General features: G+C 36.2%; 1 protein-coding gene across 2 annotated transcripts; it reads left to right on the forward strand.

Annotated features, from left to right (window-relative positions):
* Positions 1-7,338: 7,338 nt before the first annotated feature.
* On the forward strand, positions 7,339-10,842 carry LOC131944765 (uncharacterized). Of its 2 annotated transcripts, none has more exons than XM_059305577.1 (4): positions 7,339-7,444; positions 8,880-9,068; positions 10,019-10,174; positions 10,656-10,842. In XM_059305577.1, exons 2-4 carry the CDS (start codon positions 8,894-8,896, stop codon positions 10,817-10,819), a joined length of 495 nt encoding a protein of 164 aa, XP_059161560.1. In that variant the 5' UTR covers positions 7,339-7,444; positions 8,880-8,893; the 3' UTR covers positions 10,820-10,842. The 2 variants fall into 2 exon arrangements, with proteins under 2 accessions (XP_059161560.1, XP_059161561.1); XM_059305578.1 differs by lacking the exon at positions 7,339-7,444 and adding an exon at positions 8,628-8,689.
* Positions 10,843-11,093: the final 251 nt, after the last annotated feature.

Consider the following 11,093-nt stretch of genomic DNA (forward strand, 5'->3'; position numbering starts at 1 on the left):
TAAATGTTTATATTCCGTATACGATACAACGGGGAGGTATAAAACTGCGAAACCTATTAAAATATAATTTAATTTAATTACAATACTTTTTCTTTACTCTGTATACAAGAAAGTAAAAAGATCATAAGCAACTATTTTAATTCATTTATTTTCTTCTTTTTCATACATAATTTTAAAAAAGCTTGTCATTAAAACGTTTTGCATTCGTTTTTTTTAAAGAACATTCTAAACTTAAATTGAAATAATTTCTAACATTTGCGTTGCGAAAGACAACTTTCATTTTAATGATCTAAGACGGAGACGGGTGGGAGTTCGTTTTGAAAACACCCTCGGCCTATCTCTCGGAACTCAGGACCAGATCCCTAGAAAAACTCAGAAATTAGGCGAAGCATGGGTTTTTGTATACAGTTAGGGCTTATCAATTTATGACGTCCACAATTTATTTTGGGTTTTGGACCCAACCCCCACCCGTCCACAAAAATCCAATTAATTCCCTTTTAAAAGTCCATATTCGTCCGCAAACGACAATTTTTTTCGGACCCCCCCCCCCCCCAGTGTGGAACTCATAAATGGATGACCCCTTACTGCTATATTGTTATTAGATTAGGAGTCATCCCCCCATAGGCGTAGCCAGGGGAGACGGGGATGCATATATCCCCAGGCGCCGACCGAAGGGGGCGCCAAAATGGGTTTGAAAAAAGATTTAAAGGTTATTTTAGCTGCAATTTTGCATTATAAATATAAACAAGTTAATAAAATGTCTAGTGACAATTTAAGCGCAATTTCCTTAATTAATTTTTTGTGACCGAACGAAAGGATATTTTTGAAAACTTTCTTCGGCAATATTGTTCTAAATTATGGCAGGAATCGATTGGTAAATGTTTCAAGTCGCTAAGTGGTCTGGTTGCCGAGATATGGGCCAAAAACTGCATTTTTTAATGTTTTTTGGCTTTTCCGGGAAATCCAGCAAGAAATTTCGGGAATATTTTTGGCCCATAATCATCCTCGGAACTTGCTTAACATATTTGCTTTGAAACTAGTCCTCGATATTGCTTCGTTGAGGAGGAGATACGACTTAAAGCTGGGGACACACATCCATCCATCCAGAAATAACGAGTTAATAATCGCAATTGTCCAGTATGGAAATTGCGCTAAACATGTATGGGGGCGCCAAACTGAAAGTTTGTCCCGGGGGAGGGGGGATGCGCCAAATCCAAAGTTTGTCCCCGGGCGCCGGGAAAGGTTGCTACGGCTCTGATCTCCCCCCCCCCTTCATAACACGTAAACAGGGATGCTGGATCCAGTGTATTTTTCTACCACTTTTTAAATACATATATGCACGATTACACTGTGAATCTAGTTTAATTATGGCTCAGCTTTACAGCTTTTCGGAGCTAGTAAGTAAACAAGTATTGAACACATTCAATATTTACACCCAATCGTAATTGTTTGTAATTGGATTTTATTGACGTATCTGTATTTATTCCTATATAAATACATTTGTATTATTTTATTTTCAGACAAACCTTTTAAAAATGTCTCAAAACGCTGCTCTAGCTGTAGCCTCAGGCATCATAGGTCTGGGGAGTCTACTGCATCTGGTTGGCATGGCAACGCCGGATTGGGAGCACATTTCTCCATTCAATCTTGGACTGTGGCAAATCTGTACTTCGGGCCACTGTCGAACCATAGAGGACAAAGCAGGTGAAAAAAATGTTACCTTTCTTGTTGAAAAAAATCTCATTTCCATGCCAGCGATGCGGCAGCTACATTCAATTAAATAATTTTGAATAGAGAAGAGAATCAGCTATAAAGGTGTAAACGATTAAATGGAATTATGCGATCACGTGGTAGTGCTGAAGATAACACAAAAGTCTCGAGTTCGGATCTTGTGCTCAGGTTTGTGTGAGTCTACTCTGATGGGTACCTGACTCACTGAGTCCACCCAGCTATGATGGGTACCTGACTCACTGAGTCCACCCAGCTCTGATGGGTACCTGACTCACTGAGTCCACCCAGCTCTGATGGGTACCTGACTCACTGAGTCCACCCAGCTCTGATGGGTACCTGACTCACTGAGTCCACCCAACTCTGATGGGTACCTGACTCACTGAGTCCACCCAGCTCTGATGGGTACCTGACTCACTGAGTCCACCCAGCTCTGATGGGTACCTGACTCACTGAGTCCACCCAGCTCTGATGGGTACCTGACTCACTGAGTCCACCCAGCTCTGATGGGTACCTGACTCACTGATTCCACCCAGCTCTGATGGGTACCTGACTCACTGAGTCCACCCAGCTCTGATGGGTACCTGACTCACTGAGACCACCCAGCTCTGATGGGTACCTGACTCACTGAGTCCACCCAGCTCTGATCGGTACCTGACTCACTGAGTCCACCCAGCTCTGATTGGTACCTGACTCACTGAGTCCACCCAGCTCTGATGGGTACCTGACTCACGTCAAGCAGAATCAAGTCTGATGTCGCAGTGCTGACTATACCTTTACTTTTTACGGACAGGTCTGGAAGTCTACTATACTACCTCAACATAGTACTGCATTAGCCGAAGGATATGATTAAAAAGTCTTGTTTTTTTTTTTAATTGAGGCTAAAAAATGAAAAGAAAAATAAGATTAGGTTAAGGTTTTGGGATAGCTGTACCTATACTCGTGAAGTCGCACCAAGTCTTAGTAAACATTAATATCTTTCCATATCTACCCACTTAGCACATCCCCCTCCCATTAGTCTTTCACCACAGGCTCTTGCTTTAGACCCCCTCCAATTTCAGGTTGGCTTATAGGTTGCGGCTTTCTTTCTGTGATGGGTGTGTTAACCAGTGTTGCTGCCATCGTGTTGATCGCTTTCATTTTCTTCAACGCGCTAAAAGGTCGTCCACAACACTCAAAGATTCATATTTTCCTTATTGCAAGCACCACAATAGCAGGTAAGTCAGTAAGATACTTGTAAACTTAGTGGCAGATGCGTCATTGTGGTACTTTTAAAAAAAAACGACACAACGAGGGTTCTCTGTGCAAGAGGCGTTGTTAGAGGAAGGGTTGAGATTCTGGTTAGTGGCAAGGATAGGTTAAGTACTAGAGTCGGTCGAGCCTTAAAAATATTCGGATTACTTCCTGAAAATGTTTTAATAGGTATTATCAGCGCTTCAAATGTTGTGATAATATTGTAATATTTAAACGTGATAGGTAGGCACATTATAATTTTCTTAAGTGTTATTGATAGTATCACTCATTGATTTAAATCACATCAATATTTGCGAGAAAAAGCTATACTTGATTCATGTATATTACATTTCCATTTCAAGGATTTTAAAATACTTTTTGTGCTACGTTTGATTCAATTAAACCTTAGAAATTGAACTCGATATTTTTTTGTTATATTTACATAGTTTTTTTTTTAAATGACAGCTACTTTTATAATCATCTGTATCATCATATATGCAAGCAAAACGTGGAATACATCAAGTCTTGCGTATTCCTTCTACCTCTCCATTGTGGGCGGAGTTTTGATCAAAATAGGCGGGATAATCGGATTTATCATCAACAGACGGTTGAGTTACGGCCAAATGTAACCATACGATTTTTAATGTAATACTTTGCTGTATTCTTTCTAATTAATAAAATAAAATAAAACATCATAGTAATTATTTAGACCTAGCAGCTTTTTTTTTAAACTGTCATTAGTTCTCCTCCCCCTCTAATTTTTAAGATGGAGACTGGAAACTAAGCTAATGCTACATATTCATGTCTTATTGTGTTTGACCGCTAGATTTTCTATATATAACGTCTGTATAGTATTATGTAAGTGTGTAGGGATATGTGTATTTTACATAAAGATATCTGAAGATAATACACTAACAAAATAGATATCAAATGACAATTTATTCACAAGTTAAAAAACATTATATATATATATATATATATATATATATATATATATATATATATATATATATATATATATATATATATATATATATATATATATATATATATATATATATATATATATCTAATGAAAATCTTTTTGAATCGATATGTAAAGGCCAACGAGAATAGCCACTCATTATATTAAAATATTAAAAAATACTTGTATAGTTTGTCTGTTATTATGGGACTTCTGCAAAAATAAACAAATTTCACAGAATTCAATACTTGCTTAATACATATGGGAGTATGGTGACAAAAATAGCTCTTTTAAAAAATACGGACTTGAAAAACAATTTTGCCCACATTATAAACTTTAGTGAATTATTTGTAACTGTAATTACAGAGTAAAGGTGTTTAAACGTGGAAGATTAGCACACAAAAAACAACTACAGGTGTATTTACTGTATTGTTGGCTAATTAAAAAAAATTGAACCAAAGTCTTATATATCCAATTTTTTTTTCTGCTACTATTTGTATACTTAACTTTAAAGCACTTGTGATGAGTTATTATTTAAGTGCTGCGAATGGGCGTTAAATAATTTTACCTGAATGAAAAAAGCACAAGAAAAAAAAACTACTTAAGCGAAGGATATGAGAAAACAACTTACATTTACGAGAAGATAACATAGTTATTTTTGTTACCCCCGAAGTTCGTTCTATGACGTCAGAAGTTATAAAGAGGTTCCTACGTCTGAAGTTTTTATCGATATGTAGCTCATATAAGGCTACAGTCAGTCGAGGTAAGTTGTGACCCTCTCTTCGTGGATTTTGTGGCCGATTGGCATTTGGGCCTTGTGTTCTCTCGGCCCGAAGCGAGCGCCTCCAAAATTTGATGCGCCAGTTGCGCCGGAAGGGTACTCAATCCGGCATCCGACAACTTTGCTTTATACACACACACACACACACACATATATATATATATATATATATATATATATATATATATATATATATATATATATATATATATATATATATATATATATAAACTAACATTCGGCCTAGCTTCGGTTGGGTTTTCAACAAACATTTCATAATATGAATGACTAATTAATTAAAATTTAATTTGCTTTTATGTGGAATGCTTACGTTTAGTCAGTAATTTCATGTTAAATGAATAATCGCAAACTTATTACTCGCAAGGTAATTAAAACTACAGCGACTTCCTTTATAATATAACTCAAAGATTATATTCAATTAACGTTTGAAGTTAATTTCTACAATAGAATTAGGATAAATACCTTAATGTATAACTAAATTCTTACAAAAAAAAATCCCACGTAGGAACCCTATGAAAACTCTAGAGGATGTACATTTGCCCCAGGGGTTCAGAGAAAAAACGGGAATACCCTCGGTAAAACACCGGAACACTGTTTTAACTGAAGGGGTCGGCGTGGTCGAGTCGGTAAAGCTCATGGTTGCTAAACCGAAAAGTTTCGAGTTCGAACCCTCGGACAGATGAGGCTCGTTAGCTGGGGACAGCCACTCTTCTAGGAGAGACAACTCCAAAATCAAACAACTGCTGCCTTGTAGTTTGTTCTTGGTTGGTCAAAGGCTATGGAAGCAAATCCAAAAAGTAAAGCAGGCAGAAATCGAAGTCAATGGCCTCAATGGCGCATAACCAGTTGACACGTAATCCTTAATTGTGATGGAAGCATGGTCGAGTCGGCAAAGCTCATGGTTGAAAAATTCGAAAAAAATGTTCTCGAGTTCAAACCCTCTGGCAGATAAGTCTCGATTCCTCCCAACACTAAAAATTGAGAACGAATAAGAAGAAGAAAGAAGTTTTAACTGAGCAGAGGCCATGTTTCCTTATATAAACATTTTACTGGTTTTGTAAAAAAAAAAATACAAATATATCTGGACGTAAAAACTCAATCATAACTCCTTAGGTTATAGAATTACCCGCGGGGGTTACAAAAAATAAACGTTATCTTCGGGAAAACTTCCTAAGGGCTTTAGAAGTCGGAATTTGGTGAAAAAAGATAACTATTTTCAAAACAGTTTCGAGGGAACCATGGCTCTATACATCAGGCTCATTTTTTCCATAGACCGATATAAATGAATCGGCCTTATGCAAAAACTATCAGTCAGCATCTGCTCGTACATGCGAGGGCTAAAACGTGACCGAGATGAAATTCTCTATATATGAGCTATATATCGAAAAACAAATTCCCACATAAGATCACTTTGAAAACTCTCAAGTTTGTACAACGACCCTAGGAGTCAGAAAAAAGCGGTGATACCTACGGAAAAACCTCAGAAAAACTATTTTAACTGACGTACAAATCAAATCATAAATCTTGTGGTCGTAGAATTACTCGCGATGGTCACACAAAAGTAGGCGTTATCTTCGGGGAAAACTTAATTTGGTGAAATACGAGGACTATTTTCAAAACAATTTTATGGTACTTTGGCTCTGTAAATCTGGCTCATTTTTTTTCCATCGTCCTGAACAAATGAATTGGCCATACACCAAAGCTATCAGCCAGCCTCTACTCTCGCGGCGAGGGCTAAAATGTGACCACGAGTGAAATTCTGTTTAACTATAAGTCAATATTAATGAACAGCTCTGTAAAAATAAAAAAATCTACCAAAATATCCACTCCGTTTGTGAAAAGTAGGCCTACAACCTGAATGAACATATTTTTTTTTGCTAAGATCTGAACTTTGTAACATCGCTTGTATGCATCATACATTTTTTTAAACTGGTTAGGGGTCGGCGTGTTCGAGTTCTCGAGTTCGAACCCTCAAGGAGATGAGACTCAACAGCTGGGACCAGCGTCTCTTCTAGGTGAGACAACTACACAATAAAATAAAAAACGTCTGCCTTGTAGATTGTTCTTTTTTGGACAAAGCCTTTGGAAGCAAATAAAAAAAAAAGTAGGCTGAAATCGGAGTCAACGACACATATATTTAATTGTGTTGGGGGGGGGGGATCTTTTCAATCACCAAAAATTATGAACGCAGAAGAAGAAAAAACATAAATATATTATGCCCTCTCAGCTCACCATAACATAAATCATATCAGAGACACACACATAAGTTTCTATTAAAATATTCTCTAATACTATACTGTTGCTGTCATCAAAGTCAATAACAGAAAAGAAACTGAGAATTCAGCTGTGTTTCTTCACACTGTTAATCAAGCCAGCATCTGGAATGGTTTCATTTATGTCAAAGCTGGTCCTTGCCCCTCCCCTGTCTGCACATCTTAAATATCAGTACTCTAATTGCGGGGTGGGGTGCTCAAACATAACATTCTTAGCAATTGTGAAACCATATACTAGATTATCAGTATCTTTTTGAAACAATGGGACCTTGTTACGTAACACAGAGATACAGAAATGTGTTGCTTTCGTCATTGATTATATTATCTCTGATAGGACTTGATGACTCACAACAGTGGGAGTTGGCTGCTGAAATAAATTTTGTGACACCTATAAAATGAGAACGGTTTTTGATGATACTTTTTATTAACATTCACACGATTCAGGTAAAGGACGTCTTGTCTATCTAATTCGGTTTGAAATTATTTTAATCTTGACTAAGTTTGAACTAAGTATTATCTTTATTAAGATTGATCTAATTTTGTGCGACATGTTGTTTAGTAAGCGAACCTTTGACCACATGCTATTTTATCATAATAGAGGCTTGATTATAAGTGGTTTGTGAACAGCGTTTTTCCTTAGATGGTCTATGATTGCAATGTTTTTTTTTTTTACATTGAGCCTTTGATCAATAGTGCTTTGTCCATACAGTAAGATAAAATGTAAAAAAAAAGTGTGACAATATTTATGAATGACCCCTTAACCCATTGTTATCCTAAGGATAATGGGTGGTCTAGTAAAGTACTAAATATATACACATTTTTCGTGTTCTTTTGGAGTGCAATTGTTTTTAGTCATGCAATCCTATTAAATAATTATTTGAAATGTTTTTATTTTGATACTTTACTTTTTTTTTTAAATAGAATAGAATCGAGTAGAAAAAAAATATTTAGCACCAAATGAACGTCAATACTGTGTGCATAATTGAGCACAAAATTAGTACTTTATACAGAAACTATTTACATTTTTTAAAAAGGTAATTAATAATTTAATTAAGTCACATTGAATGTCAAAGTACATTGTCATCTACTCTTGACATTGTGTAAAGTTTGAATTAGTCCGGTTGAAGCTAGATTTTTTCATTAAAAAATACTCGAAATTTCAGGAAGATAAGCTATTATATCTTTTTTTAAGATTTTGTTCATCAAACTGAAACATAACTTACGTTACATGTTTTTATATGTTTTTATAGAAACGGAAATAAATTAAAGTACCACTTCTGGATTACGGAAGTCACTCACATTTAGAAATTGATCAAAGTATAAAAGCTTGTACATATATATGACATTTCGACTACCTAACTGAAACAGTATTCAAGCTATTTTATTCACAAATAAAATAGAGCAACGTGCCACTTCCTGTGACCGGGAATCAAACAAAAGTTAAAAGGAACCTTCGCATACATTTTAATACTAACATTCAAAATTTTGTCTACCTAGCATTAATGGTACTCGGGTTATCAGCGTATCTAACGTTGAAAGAAAACTAAAAAATTAAAGATGATACTTAGATATGGGATGCTAGGTTCACGGTATTTTTCTACTACTTTTTAAAAACATACCTGCATATTTACAGTGGGAATCTAGTTCCAATATGGGTCAGCTTTACGGCTTTATAGAGCTAGAGAGCTAATAAGTAAAATAGTATTAATCACATTCAATATTCATGTCCAATTGTATTTGTGTGTATTTGACTTTTATTGATTTATCTGTATTTATTCATATATATATATATATATATATATATATATATATATATATATATATATATATATATATATATATATATATATATATATATATACGTTTTATTCCTTTTCAGACAATCCTTTTAAAATGTCTCAAATCGAAGTCGCTGCTCTAGCTGGCGCTGCAGGTATCATAAGTATGGGGAGTCTACTGCATCTGGTTGGCATGGTAACGCCGAATTGGAAAGACGTTGGTGCAGGCACTATTGGACTATGGGAAATCTGTTTCTCGGGGGAATGTGAAACCATAGAGGACAAAGCAGGTAAAACAATCTTATTTCCATGTAGGCGACGTAGTAATTAATTTCAATTAAATCCTCATTTGAATGAGGATAGAAGCAGCTATAAAGATATAAATGATTAAATGGGATTATGCTGTCGAGTGGTAGATTTAAAATGATTTATAACCCAAAAGTATCAAATTCGGATATTGTGCTCAGGTTTGTATGAGTCTACTCTAGTGGGTACCTGACTCACGTCAAGCATGATCGTGTCTGATGGTACAGAGCCTGGTATGTCGGACTCCTAAATCCCCTACATTATAGCGTGGGGGAGGTGAGGTGCTAGACTGCCGGGAACCAAAAGGGGTCTGCTCTCGACCCTAACAAGATATTTTGACTTTAAGCTGCGGCCTTCACGAGGCTTCGGAAGAGTGCCATTAGTCGGACCAAACTCATGACCTCCCTAATGGGTGCGGAATGGCTAGTGGTAGCCAACAGCAGCTAGAAGCTTTTGATCTGTCCGAATGCCCCCCCACGATCAAGCTGGGTACCAGACGGTAGGACGACGTCCTGCGTCTGGTGGGTGGGGAAAGAAAGCCCGGTGAGAGCCGACGGAGATGCGACCGACGTGTAGCGATCTAACCGGCACTAAACGACTTACTACTACCACCATGTGTCGGAGTTTGCTACCCTGAGGCCTGTCTGGCTAATGGGAGTCAACCTCCTGAGCCGGTTTCCGTAAAGAGAGAGGGTACAGTGCTGACCATACCTTTACTTTTTACGGACAAGTCTAGAAGTCTACTATCCTAACGAAACACAGTACTGCATTAGCCGAAGGATATGATTAAAAAGTTTTTTTTTTTAAATTGAGGCTAAAAACATGAAAAGAAAAAAAAAATAGGTTTTGGTTTTGGGTTAGTTGTACAAGTAAACATGAATATCTTTCCATATCTACACCACAGGCTCTTACTTTAGACCCCCTCCAATTTCAGATTGGCTTATAGCATGCGATTTCCTTTCTGTGATGGGTGTGTTAACCAGTGTTGCTGCCATCGTGTTGATCGCTTTCATTTTCTTCAACGCGCTCAAAGGTCGTCCACAACACTCAAAGATTCATATTTTCCTTATTGCAAGCACCACAATAGCAGGTAAGTCAGTACGATACTTGTAAACTTAATTGCAGATACGTCTTTATGGTACTTTTAAAAACACAATATAACTATATCGAGTGTTCTCTGTGTAAGTGGCGTTGATAAAGAAAAGTTTGGGATTCTGGTTAGTGGCAAGGATAGGTTAAGTACTAGTGTCGGTCGAATTACTTCCATAAAAAGTTTAAATAGGTATCATTGGCGCTTTAAATGTTGTGTTAGATATCGTAATTGCCTTTAAAAGTTGTGATAGGTAGGCACATCATAATTGTCTTAAGTGTTATTGATAGTATCTCTCATTAATTTAAATCACATCTTTAATTTTTGTGAGAAAAGGCCATATTCGATTCATGTAAATTACAGTTCAATATAAGGATGCTAAAATACTTTTTATGCTACGTTTGATTTAATTTAATCCTAGCAATATAACTCTATATTCTTTTGTTATATTTACATAGTTGTTTTTCTTTTTAAATGACAGCTACATTTATCATCATATGTATCATCATATTTGCAAGCAAAACGGCACACACCTTGAAAATTAGGCAATCCTTCTACCTCTCCACTGCGGGCGGAGTTTTGATCAAAATAGGGGGGATAATCGGATTTATCATCAGCAGACGATTGAGTTGCGGCCCAAAGTAACCCAACGATTTTTAATGTATTACTGTGCTTATATTCTTTCTAATTCAATACAAATAAAACAAAACATCATAGTAAATATTTAGATCTACTAGCTTCATTTTTTAAAAATGTCCATAGTACTCCCCCAAAGAAATGTAACAAATTAATGTATTCTGGTGTTTAACCACTTGATACTGATTATACTATATGTATGTAAAGCAATAGATAAGTGTGTAGGGATATATATGTGTTTTACATAAAGATATCTGAAGATAATACACTAACAAAATAAATA

Source organism: Physella acuta, unplaced genomic scaffold (assembly GCF_028476545.2).
Source record: "Physella acuta isolate Inbredline_101_S28 unplaced genomic scaffold, ASM2847654v3 ptg000508l, whole genome shotgun sequence".
Taxonomy (NCBI): domain Eukaryota; kingdom Metazoa; phylum Mollusca; class Gastropoda; family Physidae; genus Physella; species Physella acuta.

What these genes read in the sequence shown, in the direction of transcription:
- LOC131944765 (XM_059305577.1), top strand. Translation starts at nt 8,894, where the DNA reads ATGTCTCAAATCGAAGTCGCTGCTCTAGCTGGCGCTGCAGGTATCATA. An exon ending in AACCATAGAGGACAAAGCAG is followed by an intron (nt 9,069 to 10,018) that starts GTAAAACAATCT and finishes CTCCAATTTCAG; the next exon opens with ATTGGCTTATAGCATGCGAT. An exon ending in TGCAAGCACCACAATAGCAG is followed by an intron (nt 10,175 to 10,655) that starts GTAAGTCAGTAC and finishes TTTAAATGACAG; the next exon opens with CTACATTTATCATCATATGT.